The sequence below is a fragment of the Leishmania mexicana genome, chromosome 7 (assembly GCF_000234665.1).
Source record: "Leishmania mexicana MHOM/GT/2001/U1103 complete genome, chromosome 7".
NCBI classification, from domain to species: domain Eukaryota; phylum Euglenozoa; class Kinetoplastea; order Trypanosomatida; family Trypanosomatidae; genus Leishmania; species Leishmania mexicana.
In genome coordinates, this window is record NC_018311.1 from 284023 (window position 1) to 300883 (window position 16861).

At 62.2% G+C, this 16861-nt stretch overlaps 5 protein-coding genes across 5 annotated transcripts; all 5 read left to right on the forward strand.

Moving 5' to 3' along the window:
• Window positions 1–153: 153 nt before the first annotated feature.
• On the forward strand, window positions 154–1161 carry LMXM_07_0640 (conserved hypothetical protein; the record flags this gene model as incomplete). Its single annotated transcript, XM_003872162.1, has 1 exon — window positions 154–1161. One exon carries the CDS (start codon window positions 154–156, stop codon window positions 1159–1161), a length of 1008 nt encoding a protein of 335 aa, XP_003872211.1.
• A 1411-nt stretch (window positions 1162–2572) lies between these two features.
• Window positions 2573–5932, forward strand: LMXM_07_0650 (putative vacuolar-type Ca2+-ATPase; the record flags this gene model as incomplete). The annotated part of the gene is made up of 1 exon (XM_003872163.1): window positions 2573–5932. The coding sequence occupies one exon, from the start codon at window positions 2573–2575 to the stop codon at window positions 5930–5932; it is 3360 nt and encodes a 1119-aa protein (XP_003872212.1).
• Window positions 5933–9912: 3980 nt separating this feature from the next.
• LMXM_07_0660 (conserved hypothetical protein) lies at window positions 9913–11475 on the forward strand (the record flags this gene model as incomplete). The annotated part of the gene is made up of 1 exon (XM_003872164.1): window positions 9913–11475. One exon carries the CDS (start codon window positions 9913–9915, stop codon window positions 11473–11475), a length of 1563 nt encoding a protein of 520 aa, XP_003872213.1.
• A 1347-nt stretch (window positions 11476–12822) lies between these two features.
• Window positions 12823–13332, forward strand: LMXM_07_0670 (conserved hypothetical protein; the record flags this gene model as incomplete). Its single annotated transcript, XM_003872165.1, has 1 exon — window positions 12823–13332. The coding sequence occupies one exon, from the start codon at window positions 12823–12825 to the stop codon at window positions 13330–13332; it is 510 nt and encodes a 169-aa protein (XP_003872214.1).
• A 1205-nt stretch (window positions 13333–14537) lies between these two features.
• On the forward strand, window positions 14538–15107 carry LMXM_07_0680 (putative 40S ribosomal protein S9; the record flags this gene model as incomplete). Its single annotated transcript, XM_003872166.1, has 1 exon — window positions 14538–15107. One exon carries the CDS (start codon window positions 14538–14540, stop codon window positions 15105–15107), a length of 570 nt encoding a protein of 189 aa, XP_003872215.1.
• Between the last annotated feature and the right edge of the window lie 1754 nt (window positions 15108–16861).

Sequence of the window (16861 nt, forward strand, 5' to 3'; positions counted from 1 at the left end):
CCGTTCAGCGAGTATACGTATACATACCCCCTCCCTCCCTCCCCTCCGCTCAACCTCGGTCTCTCGCCCTCGTACGCACTGACGCACACACACACACACACACACACCGCAAAGCACAAGGAAAGACTAGGGCGACAGAGGAAGCGAACAGATATGTACGCGGGCTTTCCAAGACTGAACGTGACGGAGGTGCAGGAGGCCGTCGACCTCGACTTCGAGCTGACAAATGAGAAGGGTTGCGTGAAGGTGACCGAGTTCCCGGTGCCGAAAGTCGTGAACTTGTCCTTCTCTGCCCTCTGCGCGCTGCTCTACAACGCCCGCACCGCGACGAGCAGCCGCAACATCTTTGGCAGCGTTATCGGCCTCCAGCTGCAGGATACCGTCGAGGTGACGGATGTCAAAACAAACCCGTCCATCGACATCGAGGAGGATGACCGCATGACCGAGGAGGAGCGGATGGAGCGGGTGCGCAAGGAGCGCAAGCTGCTGGACGCGGACAAGGCGATCTTTGAGAACATGTACAACCAGGAGAACCTCGACACAAACGTCATTGGCCAGTTCGTCGTCTCCAGTGCCCGCTTTAACCCCTTCTCCACGCGCACGATGCGCAAGCTGCAGGAGCTGCACCGGGAGAGCCTCCCAGCGATTCTTCTGACCTACGACCCCTTCCGCACGAGCCTGCTGGGCCGCCCGCACATCCGTGCCTACACGCCGACGGCGGCTTACTATAAGTACGACTCGCTTGTGTCCACCGAGCGCGGCTACCAGCGTCGCCGCAGCTTGGCACAGTACGCTAAGGAGAGCGGCATCACCAAGGAGGGCGTCCTCCACGAGATTCCGGTGAAGCTGGAGGTGGATGCCTTCCATAAACTGAACCTGATGAACGTGCAGCCGACCGCGGTCGGCGACTCCTTCAAAGCCATCCAGAGTATGGCTGTGAGCAACTACATCGAGGCGCTGCTTAGCTCGATTCGCAACAACACGGATCAGCTGAAGCAGAAACTCGACTACGAGGGTAACGTCAAGGACAACGGCAACGTGCCCGTCGGCCAGGATGCGGAAACAATGCTGCTCATGAAGCACGTGCGCGACCAGACGGACCACCTTGATGCGCTCTGCGATAGCGCCCTGCTCTACTCGTCGTTGCTGCGCGACCTGTAGAAGGTGGAAGCGGGGGAGGCGGGGGAGGAGAGCTGAGGGCAGGGAATGCAGGAGAGACAGCTGCACTGTGGGGACGTCGCTGCTGACGTCATGGATCGATTTTTGGCATGTGTGTGCGTGATGTGTGCACATGTGCATTGCCCGATGCCCGCTGATATTGGCGTTGTTCTAGCCGTTGTTAAGTTACGTAAGAAGCCGGCGAGATAAAAGATGAGACGTGCGCTTCGCGGTTCTCCGCGTGCGTGTGCACCTCGTTTTACGTTGTTTCGCTTCGTCCGCCCTCGGCTACGCCTAGGGCGCAGCAGCGGCAGTGGGGGCCGGCTGGGGGGGGAGGGGCGCACGCAGTAGACGGAGCGTCCGGGCACATGCATGCGCATTGCACACCGGTTCATGCAGCACGCGCCATTGGAGGAAGAGTGGGTGTTCGAGCCTACTCTATCTTTGGCGCACGCATGCGCGCGTGTGTGTGTGCGTTTCTCTCTATGATGACTCGCTACTCTAAGCAACAAACCGTTACAGCAAGAAGAGATACGTACGTCCGCGGAGCTGACAAAGCCGGGACGGCATCGGGACTGTGGAGGACGTGATGCGTGGGAAGCGCGAGGTGAGGTGGGGGGTGGGTGGGCGGGCGGGAGGCCTTGTTGCCTGCTCACCTCGTTCCATCGCACAGCTGCCGCAGCAGGGGACGGCACACGCGCAACGCGCACAATGACGTCTTTAGCTCTGCACCCACCGCAGCAACACTCCTCGTCGTTTTCTCTTGCTCCACCTTTTTTCCTGTGCTACGGATGGCACTTGACTGTCACCATCCCCTGCCCCTTTTCCCCCCAACCACCACCACCACTACCGTCACAGAAAGTTCCCAAAAGCCCCAGGTCGAACCGATTCCCCATCCCACCCCACTCATCTGTGCGCGTTGTTCATGGTTCCTGTACCCTCTTCACGTTGACCGAGACACCCACGCTCCAGAACACGTCTCTGCACACCGCACACGAGGGGGGGGGTGCAACGCATATCCGGCAACGAAACGAAAATACCAGCAAAGGGACAGGAGGCAGACGAGCACACACACACACACACACACACACACGCCCTTCGACCCCACCTTCCCCCGCGCGCTCTCGATCCGTGTCTCCGTCTCCGTCGTTCTCTTCGCTCCTCCTCTCAAGCAAAAAAAAATATAAGCGGCGAACCGCCACGCGCGTGACTGCGGGAGAAGCAGGAGCAAGACGCCACCGACGACGACCACAGGCAGGCAGGCAAGGCACACAAGCCACCGCACAGGACAAATTGTGCGCCCGCACACACACACACACACACGCACACGTGTCGCATTCCCTCCCCTGCCCACTTTGCACAGAGGCGCCGCACGCACGCACGTGGTGGAGGTGGTGGTGGGGGGCATCCATTCATGCGCGCAACCGAGATGGAGGACCATCACGCCCCGGTGCCGCTGTCAGCGGCGACTAGCACCTCTCGCTCTTACGGCACGTACAGCTACGACGTTCACGAGTATGACCGCATGCGGAAAGTGGACCTCGCCTCCTCGGTGCGCCAGCGCTTTCCCAGGCGCTCCGACACGGTGACCATGGGCGGCGAGCACTTCGGTGCGGGAATACAAGACTCGCTCGAGGACATCTTCGCCTGTGCCAACGAGGCAGCGCCGATGTACGAAAAGCTCGGCAAGGTAGAGGGCATCGCGAACACGCTGCACACGTCCCTGAAGAACGGCGTAGATGCGAGCACCGCGGAGGCGCGCCGCGCTTTCTTTGGCAAGAACGCACTGCCGGAGGAACCGCCGCTGACCTTCTGGGAGATGTACAAGGCCTCCTGGGAGGACAGCATGATCCGCCTGCTGACGGTGGCGGCCATCGTGTCGCTCATCCTGGGCCTCACTGTGCCGGATCCCGGCCAGACGGAGGTGAACTACAAGACGGGCTGGATCGAGGGCTTTGCCATCATCTGCTCTGTTATCATCGTGACCACCGTGACATCCGTTAACGACTATAACAAGGAGAGGAGGTTCCACAAGCTGACGGAGGAGAACTCCGCGCAGCCGGTTCGCGTGCGTCGCGGCGGAAAAGATGTCACGATCGATGTGACGGAGATCGTCGTGGGCGATATCGTGAACCTGTCGCCCGGGCTTGTGGTGCCTGTGGATGGGTTCTACGTGACGGGCATGAGTGTCGTGATCGACGAGAGCAGCGTGACGGGGGAGAATGACCCGAAGAGGAAGAGCGCGAACGCGCCGATCATCTTGACGGGGACTGTGGTGAACACTGCGGAGGATGCGTACATGCTTGCGTGTGCCGTGGGTGAGCGCTCGTTCGGCGGCAAGCTGCTGATGGAGTCGCGCGGCGCTGGTGCGCCTCGCCCGACGCCGCTGCAGGAGCGCCTGGACGAGCTTGCCGACCTCATCGGTCGCATCGGTCTCGGCGCTGCGATCCTACTGTTCGCCTTGCTGTCCTTGATGGAGGCGGTCCGGATGCTGCAGCACAATCCGGGAGCCTCGTACCGCCACTTCCTCGACTACTTTCTTCTCTGCATCACCATCATCGTGGTGGCCGTGCCGGAGGGTCTTCCGCTGGCCGTGACGATCGCGCTTGCCTACTCTCAGAACAAGATGCACGACGACAACAACCAGGTGCGCCGCCTGCGCGCGTGCGAGACGATGGGGAGCGCGACACAGATTTGCAGCGACAAGACAGGCACGCTGACGCAGAACCTGATGAGCGTGGTGCAGGGCTACGTTGGCATGCAGCACTTTTCCGTGAAGCGTCCTGGCGACTTGCCGGAGCCGGTGCCGCTGTCTGGCATGTGCGCGACCTCGCTCCGCCAGCTCCGCGAGGGCATTGCGATCAACAGCTCGAGCGAGAAGGTTGTGAGCACGACGGACAAGGAGGGCCACACGGTTGCGCCGTACTGGCAGTGGGTGGCGGACAAGGGCAACAAGACGGACAACGCGCTGCTGGACTTTGTGGACCGCGTTGCGATGACGGAGGCGGAGGCGCGCGACATGGGGTCGCGGCCGCACCAGCGGATCCGCGAGGCGAGCCGGCAGCGCGGGTTCACGATCTTCCCGTTCACGAGCGACCGGAAGCGGATGAGCGCTGTTGTGCGGCAGGAGGACGGGACGCTGGTGCACCACGTGAAGGGCGGGTCCGACCGTATCCTGCCGCTGTGCGACCGGTACGTGAACGAGGCGGGCGACGAGGTGCCCATGACGGACGAGGCGCGGGCGCGCATTGCGCAGCAGGTGAAGAAGCTGGCGGACATGGCGAACCGCACCATCGGTGTCGCGTACGCGGTGCTTGGCGGCACTGAGCTTCCCGAGGATGAGCCGACCGAGAGTTTGGTATGGCTGTCCCTACTGGGCATCCAGGACCCGCTGCGGCCGGAGGTGGCGGACGCCGTGATGAAGTGCCAGGCGGCGGGGGTGACGGTGCGCATGTGCACAGGTGACAACATCGATACGGCGGTGGCCATCTCACGCCAGTGCGGCATCTTTAACCCCTACTACGGCGACCTTGCGATGACTGGCCAGGACTTCCGCAATCTTGTGTACGACGCATACGGCGACGACGAGCGCATGGCGAAGTTCTGGCCGGTGCTGGACCACATGACGGTGATGGCGCGCTCGCAGCCGCTGGACAAGCAGCTCCTTGTGCTGATGCTGATGACGCGCGGCGAGGTTGTCGCTGTGACTGGCGACGGCACGAACGACGCGCCTGCGCTGCGCCTTGCGAACGTTGGGTTCGTGATGCGGAGCGGGACGGACATTGCGGTGAAGTCTGCGGACATTGTGCTGCTGGACGACAACTTCCGCTCTGTGCAGCGCGCCGTTGTGTGGGGCCGGTGCGTGAACGACAACATCCGCAAGTTCCTGCAGCTGCAGTTGACGGTGAACTACGTGTCCGTGGCGCTGACGTTCATCGGGTCGCTCATGGCGGGCGGCCGTTCGTCGCCGCTGACGACGGTGCAGTTGCTGTGGGTGAACCTGATCATGGACACACTGGCCGCCTTGGCGCTTGCGACGGAGGAGCCGACCGAGGAGTGCCTGAGACGGCAGCCCATTCACCGCAAGGCGCCGCTGGTCTCGCGCCGCATGCACATGACCATATTCACTGTAGCCGCTTACATGCTGGGTCTCACGCTAAGTCTGCAGGTGTACGGACACGCCTGGTTTAAGGCGGGCCCGGTCGACGGCGTTGAGCATCAGACAATCGTCTTCAACGTGTTTGTGTTCGGTGCCTTGTTCCAGATGTTCAACTGCCGCAAGCTGTACGATGAGCTGAACGTGCTGGAGGGCATATGGTGCCGCTCAGGACCCTTCATCGGCGTTGTCAGCTTCTGCTTCCTCTTTCAGGTTATCGCCGTGCAGACGTTCGGCGACTTCATGGAGGTCACCGCCCTTCGGTCGGAGGAGTGGCTTGCATGCGTGATCCTGGCCACCGGCGTGCTCTTCATCGGCTTCGTGGCTCGACTCATTCCTGTTTGCGAGCCGCAGTTTGAGAAGGCGTTCGACGGCAGCATGCTCGACGAGGACGCCAAGGCGATGCTGGCGAGACTCGACAACGCGGTCACCAAGGCGCAGGCGGCGACTGACGAGTACAAGGAGGGCATCTACCTTGAGAAGGCGCGCCGGCTTCGAGCGCGTGCCCTGTGGAGTGAGGCACGCCACCACCATCTCAACGTGAGCCGTATCGTCAAAGCGTTCCGCCGCCGAAGGGCGGAGAGGATTGAGGAGGGCAGTCTCTTGAGCGTCATGTAAGTGCAGGCAAAGCGAGGGGACGGAGGGGGGAGGGAGAGGGCACAGGCGCGGCACGCGTGTGGCTCATGACGCCCTCCCCTTTCTCTCCCCAGCGACACCGTCGTTTCGCTTCCGTGACCGCCCCCCAGAGGAGGACTCTCTGTCCCACTTTCCTCCTGTGCACACGCACACACACATCTATCTACACGTAAGCAGGCTCACCTGTCTATCCATTAGTGGCATCTTCAGCTCCGTGACACGCATCGTCGGTAGAAGTCTGCCTTTGGCAGAGAGGCATGCTTGACCACCGCGACAACCCTGCCAAGGCACTTGGCCTCCCGGGGCTTTCAGCGCCCCCAGCGCAGCAGGGGGTGAGAGAGTCACGGCGCTAGCGTCTCTTCGCCCGTGCGGCACGACACGGCACGCGAAGAAGTGTGTAGACCTCCTCCCTTCCCCAGTTCCAAAGGACAAGGTTGTGGCGGCTTCGCCCTCGCATTTCCGCCACGACCTTACCCGGCGGATAAACCCCACGCGAGGCCGCACGCCCAAGGGTTTGCCTGGGTGCACGGGAAGTTCCCCATCTGGTGCCAGACGGCGCCGCCCCCCCCCCCCCCCCGCCGCGTTTTACGGAGATCCCACGTCGCGGCCTTCGAACCGCCCAGGGTGGACGGGCTCAGGATACCACCCCGCAACGCCCACTGGGTCCCGCCATCGACCTTGACGAGGTTTGCCGTGAGCGCGTCGAAGCCCTAGCGATGCACGGCAGGAAAGGGGCACCGCTGAACATCCACGGCCGGGGCGTCACCACCGGCCGCGCCGCCGCCGCATTGAAGGGGAGCGGGGTGGCGGGGCGCGTTTTTGGCCCTTGTGAAACTGCACATGCCGAGTGCTGGCCCTGCGGCCTGCCGCCCCTGTGGTGCTGACTGGCAACACGCGCAAGTTACTCGAGCGCATGATGTGGCGACGGCTTGACGGCCACGTGGGAAGACAAGTGCCGGCCACGCCGCCATCCCCCCTCTGGGGGGTGGGGCACTGGGCGCCGCGCAGGGCCGCGCGTTTCTTCAAGACGAGGCGCGCACCCTTCGTTGCGCGACATCAGGGCCAGTTGCAGCACCCCGCAGCACGCGCGCACCTAAACGGGGATCCCTTCCGCCTCCATCTCAGTCTTGGCGTCCAGCCAGTGCGCGACACCGGCTGACACTTCGCGAGGGGGGGGGCCCTCGATGTGGCCACGCCTCGGGCTGCCGGGCTGGGGGCGGTCTGCCCGCGCGGGCGTCCTCCCTGGACGGAGGCAAAGCCAGCGGCGTTCAGACAGCGACCCTGCCGTTGTGTACGGGGCTCCCTTGCGCGCTGTGGGCGGATGGAGTAGTGCAGACGGGCACGAAACTGGGAGGGGCCGTGGCGCTTCGCCCGCATAATACGCCCGATGGCGCGGCCGCAGAGGGGCTGCGGCTGCCGCGCCGGGTTTGGCGTGATGGCGCTGGGGCTTGGCCTGCTGCGGGATGTGCGGCATCCGCCACACTCTACCCTGCGGGCCTTATGAGGCATCAACGCGGGTGACGCGATGGGGGCACCCCGAGCTGCACCACTGAGTCGTCCAGACTCTACCGAGGAGAGCCCCCACACCATCTTACGGGATGCAGCGGCTTGGGGCGACCGGGTGAGACGCATGGCGCACCGGCGGAGCAGGGGGTTTCGGGGGGCCTGTGGCCTGGGGCCGCCCAGCCCTCCCCTGAGCCCGCCGGATGCAAGGCCCCGACCCGGCGACCGGACGGCCGGTCCTCGAGGGCCAGGGCGTAGCCGCAGCGCAACAGAGGTGAGGTGGGCTGCAGGTGTGTATGTGCGTCTTGCTTGACGTGCTCGTAGTGGCTACGTGGACACGTCTGAAGGGGCGGGAGGGAGAGCAACCTCAAAGCAAGCAGCATTGGGCACTGCACCCGCGAGGCGTGGAGAGCTTCTTCACCGATGGCGCCGCCTCGGCGTGCGCATGTGTGTGTGTGTGCTGCATGCCGTGCTCCTTCCGCTTTTATGTATATATATATACATACATATATAGACGTGTACGTACGCACGTACGTGTGTGTGTGTCTGCGCTAATCTTTTCTTTGTAATCGTTGTCTGTGCTCCGTCTCTCCCGATAATTTCTTTTGGGGGGAAGGGGGGCACAGATGCCCACACACACATACACACCCTCAGCTCGTGATCACTCAGGGGACCAGTGGCGCACCCCCTGCCCCCCTCCCCTTCCCTTCCCCTTCCCCCACTCTGTGCGGGAGGAAACCAAGTAAACACCCACTACCTCTATCCCTGGCAAGCGCCAAACCCCTTCTGGTCGTTTCGGTGTTAAGTAGGAGCGATTTCGGAAAGTCATGGCGCGTCATCGCTGCGGATGTCGGTGGTCAGGCCCTGGATGACATGGCCTCGGAGCGACCTGCGACAGTGAGCCCGCTGGCACCATCCCCATAAAGGGAGAAAGTGTCGCTGTAAGTCGAGCGTATGACACCCCCGGCCACTACACTGCCCACTGGCGTGGAAAACCGGAGTGCTACCCCGAGAGGGATGCACCAGGTGAGGATTCGCATACTATGGGTTGCTGTGATTTGACCTTTGAGCCAGAGGCTGTGCTGCGATGACCGGGTCGGCCGCCTTGCTGTAACGCGTGTGTCCATGGCTGCCTCACTCCACGCGATGTTGAGCCTGTGACAGACCCCAGTAGAGCAGAGTGCAGCTCATGCTCTGTGGTGGAGAATGGACCCTCGTTGAACCCCCCTCCCTCCCTCCCCCAAAGAAGACCGACAAATACCTTCTCTGTCGAATGCGCACCTGTGCGTGTGCTGTAGCCCTCATGCACGTGTACGTGGGTGTCTGCGAAGGTGTCTGTGTGACGGTGCTCTTAGATATGGCCAGGGGCGTTGTGGCGCTCACCCTCGCCATTTCGTTTTCTTTTTTCAGCTCACCGGGTTCACATTACCCTTCTCTCTCCCTCTCTCCCCCCTCTCTCTCCATCCATCTGCGGCCATTATGTCAAGCCGCGGCTTGGGCTGCGTGCGGCGAAGGGCGCAGCCGCGGCACACGCGCACCTCCCTTCCCCCCTCGTCGTGCTCGCGTTCTCAGGCACTCTTTATTTTATTTTATTGTTAAACCTGTTATCGTGAACTAGTCGCCTTCCCCTTCCCCTTCCCCTTCCCCCCCCGCCGCAGGCACACACACGCACACGCGCACACGTGCCCGCTCCTCCCTCACGTGTGCGTGCTCGTTGTGGTCTTTAGCTGCAGCCGTGTGTGAGGATGGCGGTGAGGCGACGCTTCGGGGTTGTCATGACCCTCCTCCTCCTCCTTGCGGGGAGGGCTGGGCGCATTTTTAGCGGCGGGTGCGGCCTGTGGGTGGGAGGGCGCGGTGCTCATGCTGTGGTGCATGAACGTATGGCACGCACACACGTGCCTGTGCGTGCGTGCGTGTGTGTGTCCGTTACATTGAAGAAGCGAGAAATAAACGCACCGGACAGCGATAACGCGAAGCGGCGTGACGTGGACGTGTGTAGGTGTGCCGGTGCGTGGCGCACCCGTCTCTGTGTGTGGGCGCTCTGGACGGGGCGGGAGGGGTGGTGGTGGTGGTGGATGGAGGAGATGCATCTTGAGGATGGGGGAGGTGTACGTCGACGCGTCAATCGGTGTGCTCATGGACAACGAACGGTATCCTCCCGTGATCTTTGCCCTCGCCCCAACTCTCTCTCCTCCGCATCCTCCAGTCGCGTTGCCTCTGTCCTTTCCCAGACTCCCTCCACCTCTCGTTCAGGATGCGCGCGCCCACGTGTGCGTTCTGGTGTGCATCTCGGCGTCTCTGTGCGTCTGTCCTCTACCTCTGCAGAGGCTCTCTCATCCACCCTCTTCGAACTCCTCACCGCACTCTCCATCGAATTACCCCGTACACTTCTCTTGCGCGCATGTGGCCCCCCTTCCCCCACCCTTCCCAAAGGTGTACACGCGAATACGCACGCGCACATGTTTCTCCGGATTCGCGGCAAGGGCGCCTGCCCAGAGAACTCGCAGGCGTTGGTGATGCACATTCGCGGCTTCCGGCACACGCACAGCCCGCCGCCCTCGGATTCCTACTACTCGGTGCTGCTCCTGCCACCGAGCTCTGAGTCCGCGTCGTCGGCCACGGATGCGGCAACAAGCACGGAAACAGTTGCCGCACGGCCCACACGAGTGATGCAGCCGTTTCGCTTTGCGCTCTTCCCAGTTGGCATTCAGGCGGCGGCGCTCACGGCGGTGCAGGCGCAGTCTATCAAGCGGTCGCCGACAACGAACGCCTCTGCTGAGGCAAGCGCCGACGCAGCAGCAGCAACAGCAGCTGTGCCGCCGCTCTCGCCTCTGGAGACACTCGATAAGGGGGTTGCCTGCATACTGTGGAGGGAGACGTGGAACTTATACGACATTCTTTACGACGAGGTGCCGCTCCTGCCGTGGGTCGAGACGGCTGGCGATGAGGCGGCGGCGGCCTTGGTGGAGACAGTGGAGCGGGAGCTTCGCGCGCTCGCCTCGTGTGACGCAACGACGGCAGCGGCAACAGCGCTGCACTCGCTAGCGTCGTTGGCGGACAAGACGGACGACTTCAAGCTCGCCTCAGCTCGCATGGGCAACCGCCAAGTGGTGGTCTCCCCGCACTACTACTCCTCTACCGCCCTGCCGAAGAATTCCTTTGGCGGCATTGGGATGCACTGTGCCACGGAATCAGTTGCGCCACAGTCGACAACGTCGCCCGTGTCGATGGAGGGACCTGTGGTGGTTCTAGACCTTGCCGACTTACCGATTGCGCAAGCCGGCGGCAAGGCGATGGTAAATATCGCCTGGTACACCGCGTTCGCCGCGATACAGTCAGATAGTGTGCTGCTCCACTGCCGTGCTGTCGTGGTGCGCCTTCCGTACACGTCGGTTCCGACGTATACGCAAGCTTGTAGTCACTGCGTCTCGTCGACCTCGTCTGCAGCAGCGGCGCCGACCATGGCGGACGCCTTCCGCGAAATGGTCGATTTCATTGGCGAGCACATGACCGCCGTTTATCAAGGGATGGTGCTGGCGTTGCGAGCCACATCGCCTGAGCTGGCAGTGAAGCACACGGCGGCACCACCAGTGGCGGTGGTTGGAAGCCCACTGCCGGCGCTCAGCGGTTGCCTGTGCTCTTTGTTTGGCATCTCTGCCTCACCGAACATCGATAAGTCCGATCATGTCAAGGTCGTTGTCGTCTACGGCGACCATCTCGGCACGGCGGCGGCGCCCAGCACTGGCACCAGTGGCGAGTACGATGCCGCCGAGGCCTGCAGCGCACACATATTGGCGCAATACAAGTCCATTGCTGAGGCCTGCAACTGCCCGGTGACCTTCGAGACAGTGCGGGTTCCACTGAAGGCGTTACTCGACGGTGAGGAAGAGCCGTGGGACGAGTACACACTGCGGGAGAGAGGCCGGCTGAACTTCTGCCCGTGCTGTGGTGACTGCTGTGGCGACAACAAGGACCACTCCGACGGACGCGTACATGCTCACGTTCATGGAAATGGATGCTAGAGAGCGAGAGCGTAGGGCGGGCAATTCGTTGACTTTTTTCCAGTGTGGAGAGAGCACGCGTAGCGCGTAGCTGTTTGTGTGTGTGTGTGCCTTGTCCGGTGTCATGATTGGGCTTGAGGCTAGTCCACAACGTCTGCAGCTGAGAGGTACACTTCACTGGCATGGTGCGCATCGGAAGAGGTAACTGGTCCCATGCTTCCTCTCCGAGTGAAGCCCCTTCATGCTTGTTCGCCGGCGGATCGTGCTCAAGCCATGCCGCTGCACACATGAGCAGCCGCGGGCGCACCGAGCTGCGGGTTAGTTTCGTTACGTGTGCGTTATCGTGTGGGGACGCCCTCCGCACCGCCGTCGAGCGCGGCCGCTCGCCTTGCCTTATTCCCTGTTCATTGTGTTCGGCCTAATCTTGCGCGCTTCCCAAGGCGTGTGCGTGTCGGTGGGGTTATGGCACCACCCTTTCTATTTCCTTTTTCATGCGGAGTCGCGGTTCGACACGGCAGCGCCGCCACGCCTGCATGGCGCATACGAAGGTCATCCGGTCGCGTAGCCCTCTCACCGCCCCCCTCCCCTCCGCCTCACACACCAGCACGCGCGACACTACTTCGCCCTTCCCCATCTTTATCCCCGCACCCAGTTCGCCACTCGCTCACTGCAAGCTGGAGAGACGGCGTGCGCGCTGCCCACACGCTCACACACAAAGCCATGATCCAGCCGAGCTTCTTGTCGCGTGCTACGCCAGTTCGCGAACCCGCATCGTTCTCTGGCTCTCTGCGCGTGCGTGCATGCGTGCGTCCGCCCTGGCCGCCGCCCGACTTGTTGTGCGCTGCTTGTTTTTTTGTATTGTGCTGAACCTTTGGACAGGTCCATGGACGATGTGCGTGCCTGCGTGCGTGTGTGCCCTCGGCATCTCCGCGCAGAGGATATGCGAGCGTGTTGTGTGCCTCTCCTCTGTGCGTGCGTGTCCATTCACAGGGGGACGCGTACGCCGGCCCAGTCGGCACCCCCCCTCCCCCCGCTAGCCCACAGGCACAGACCTGGCTCGCTCAGTGAAGCTGACCTTCACGCGGCCTTGCTGTGCGCATCACTGCCTGCATTTCTCCTGCACACTTGTTGATCCGCAAAGCTCTCTCGCCCTTCGCCTCGTCCCCCTTTCTTTTTTTTTGTTCGGTCTCTCTCCGTGCGTGTGTGCGTGTGTCTGTTGACGCGACGTGCCCGTTACGCATGCGGGCGTTGGGCGCAGCTCTCTCGTGTTCACTGCGCAGAACAGTAGTGAGCCCCGCAAAAAAAAAGCAGTCTTCTCCGGCAGCATTTCCCACATCGCCCTCTGTGTCCCCCTCCCCGCCCTTCCGAATGCGCGCAGAGGTGAAGGCGAAGCCGGGTGACGGCGATGAAAGCACGCTCATTGAACACATGAAGGTTTCCGTGCAGCCGTCCACCCCGGCGACCGCGGAGGCGCATCGGGCGCCGCACCGTGCAACCGCGGCGAATCTGCAAAGCGGGTACAGTGGCATTGGCAGCGGCCCTGGCGCAGCAGTGCCACCGGCCAACTCCACCGTGATCTCCTCCTCCTCGACGACCGCGCAGCAGACCCGCGAGAACATCGAGCGCGCGCTTCGCATGAACGAGGCCACGAACAACTCCGGGTACGCCACTTTGCAGTCGCTGGGAAAGCAGCGCGAAGTCATCCAGAACAGCCTCGACACGGTGGATTCAACGCACCAGCATCTTAGCGACTCCCGCCACGTCATCCACGACATCCGCATGGGCGTGTATAAAGAGTGGCTCATCAAGGGATGCGTCATCGCGTTTCTGGTGCTCCTGATCGTCGTCATCGTATATTCCAAGTTTATTCGGAAGTAGGGAGGGGCGTCAACACGTTCACGGCGTGCCTGTGTGTGTGTGCGTGAGCCCATGCGTGAGCGACTGATAAGTGCGTCCAGGTCTCGATGCCGAGGATGAGGAATACACAGAGACGCAGAGAGATGTGCTCTCATGGGGAGACACGGGGCAGTAGCCAAACCTGCGCAGAGGGTAGGGGAGGGGGTAGAGAGCTGGCGACTCACGAGCTTGCCATTCTCCCGCCACACCATCTGCGCGATGAGGATGATGTTGGTGACAACGAGGCGCCTTTGCTTCTCTTCTGCCGTTTTTTTCTCTCATCATCGTCGTTGTCTGCGTGTCGCCGCTGTGACTGTAGACGCGATGGCCAGTCGAGGCGGTATCGCCAGCGCCTCCGTCACGCAGCCCATTCCGCAGCGTCAGCGCGCATCAGCATCCTCACCGCAACTTGTTCATGGCACTCGTTTTGGTCTTTGAGTGCTTCGGCGCATATTTTCTTTCTTCTGCGTGCTTTCCTGCCTGCCTGCCGTGCTCTCCATGCCACTTGGGTCTTTGTATGCCTGCGCCCATGTGTTTCATGTCTCCTCTTCCTGCGCGTTCCGTCCGCACTCCTCGCCACCCACCCCTCCCCCCAAGCGCGCGTGCGCAGGTGATGCGCAGGCATCACCGAAGCCAAACCGGCAACGGAATTAGCCAACATATGCGTATATGTGTCTGAGGGCGGGGGTGCCGCGTGCTCTCACGTTCTCCTGCCCCCCCCTCCCCTCCCATCGCATCCCCCGTCGTAAAGGGAGAGAGAGGGAGATCGAAACTGCCGCACGCACCTGCGCCCATGCGAGGAAGGGCGGATCTCGGCGTGAACGAAATGCCTCCATCTTTTCTCACCGCGATGCGCATATGTGTGGGTGGGTGGGTGGGTGGGACAGTCAGCACCTCACCCCAATGGCCAACCCCCCGCTCTCTCCCTGCCTGGTCTGCGCTGCTGCCTCCGACTCTCTGTCGCTCTCTCTGTCTCTCATCCGTTCTTCTTCGTTGTTGACACCCCCACTCCCCCCCCCCCCAAAAAAAAAAACGAATGCCGCGCATCATCTTCCCGCATGCGCCGCTGACACCCTCGCCGCATCCCACTGCACGTGGCTGCGCTTCAACTACTTCCCCCTCCACGCCACAGTGCGACTCACCTGCGCCGTCCCGATCACCCTCGTCCAAGTCGTCCTCTCAGCGTCATGCGCAACTACAACAACTTCAACCGCGTGTGGAAGGCGCCGCGCCGTCCGTTCGAGAAGGAGCGCCTCGACCGCGAGATGAAGCTGTGCGGGCAGTACGGTCTGCGCTGCAAGCGTGAGATCTGGCGCGTGAACATGACGCTGTCCAAGATGCGCCGCACGGCCCGCCTGCTGCTGACGCTGCCGGAGAACCACCCCCGCCGCCTGCTGGAGGGTTCCGCCATCATGCGCCGCTGCCACGAGTATGGCTTCCTCGACGAGGAGAAGGACAAGCTGGATTACGTGCTGTCGCTGACGGTGCCGGACATTCTCGAGCGCCGCCTGCAGACCATCGTCTTCAAGGCCGGTCTCGCCAAGTCCGTGCACCACGCCCGCGTCCTGATTCAGCAGCGCCACATCGCCGTCGCCAAGCAGATTGTGACGATCCCGTCCTTCATCGTGCGCGTGAGCAGTGAGCGCCACATCGCCTTCGCTGACGCTTCGCCGTTCGGCAACGGCCGCCCTGGCCGCGTCAAGCGTGTGCGCGCGAAGGCCGCCAAGCGCCGCGCCGGCGGCGACGACGACGAGTAAGCTGCCAGTTAGACGAACGGATGGCGCGTGCCTTTGTCGAGGAGGAGGAGGAGAGGGAGAGTAGAGAGGAATGCGAGCTGGACAGATCGAACACGCGAGAGGGTCCGGCTAGGGGCGTCGCTGTGAGTGCGACGTGTTTGCCTACCCACTTGTGCGCATGCCTCTCTGTCTGTGTGGCATGTTCGTCGCTCGCTCCCTCCTCCCTACAGCTCCTCCCGCGGCCCCCCCACGGCGATGACAAGAGTCGAAAGGCTGCACTGCTCACGCTGCCGCCGCGCGCCGAGAGACACGCATGCACACCACCTTCACAGAGCCACACCAATTTCCTCGGGCTCCCAGGGTGTGGTTGAGGGAAGGGGGAAAGCCTTTCTCGATGGTGATGGTGATGGACGCTTGCTTGCCGCTGCTGCTGCTGCTGCTGCTGCTGCTGCGGTGGTGGTGGTGGTGGATGTCGGAGGTGGCGTGCCCTCCCCTCCCCCTCGACGCACTTCTCCGTCGTTCGTTTTCCGTTTTTTTTGTTTTTTTTTTCGTTTCCTCTCGTTTTCGCCTCTGTTCCAAAATGAAGATGAAGTCAGACCGGACGTGCGCCCTCACCCACGCACACGCACCACGAAGCAGGGGTGGTGGTGGGGGGGGGCAGCAACAGCAGGGCCAGCAACGACCTCAACAGTGGGCGTTGGGTGCGTTGGGTGTGTGCGACGAGAAAATGGTGTCCACGGATTTGCCATGCAAAGGCCCATGGGGACGACCGCAAGAAAAAAAATCCCGCCCTCCCTCCCCCACCCCTCTCATTGCTCTGTGTGCATGGCTACACGCTCGATCGCCGTCATGATGATCCTCATCATCTCTCTCTCCCTCTCTGTCTTTGCCCTCCCCCCTCTCTGTGTGTGGATGCCGCCTTGTCGTGCGGCACACCCACACTCGCACACACGACGCCCGTTGCCACAGAGTATCGTCGCTGTCGATTTACATGCGACAGTATCGGCCTTGCTTTCCATTTTTTTTCTTCCCCGTCATCTCTCTCTCTCCCCCCTCTCGTGTGTATATTTTCCTGTGTGTGTGCGTGTGTGCGTGTGCGCACGGCTCACCTGCTCGGCTGTTCGCCACTCCCCGACCCTGCGGTCGGTGCTGATGCGTGTTACCGTCCCTTACTTCCTTAGCGCTTTCTTCGTCCTCCTCGTGCAAGGGAGGCGGTTGAGTGCGCGGCTGCTTGTCTGCCGTGACGTGATTCCGCCGTTCTTGTGGGCCAGGGACACCGCCATCGATAGATTCATCTCCAGTGTGTCTACATTTGTTTTCCGTCCCGTGTGTGTGTGTGTGTCTGTGACACACCCTCTCTCCCTCTCTCTCCCTCCCTCTCACACACACACAAAACACGCACGCACACACGTAAACCGTAGGCTCGAGCTCGAGAAGGCGTGCACGACTGCATCTGTGTGTATACACAACGCTGCGCAGACGAGATCAAGCGCACCGTCACGCCTCCTCCAGCACCGCGACATCGCTGGCCGCTGCCACGCCCTCGACCTTCCCGTCTCGCTCCCTCCCTCACGCATACATACAAAATCGCATCGTGCTTCACAAAAAAACCCGAGTGCAGAGGAGCGTCCTACGAGGAGGTTTGGTGATCAGCAGAGGGGTATCCAAGTCCACTTGCACGCGCGTGCGCGCCGTGAATAGGCGAAAATCCGGCAACGTGGGATCTACGGGAACACGCAACGAAAGACTCTCACGGAGGGGCCCGGATGGCTGGC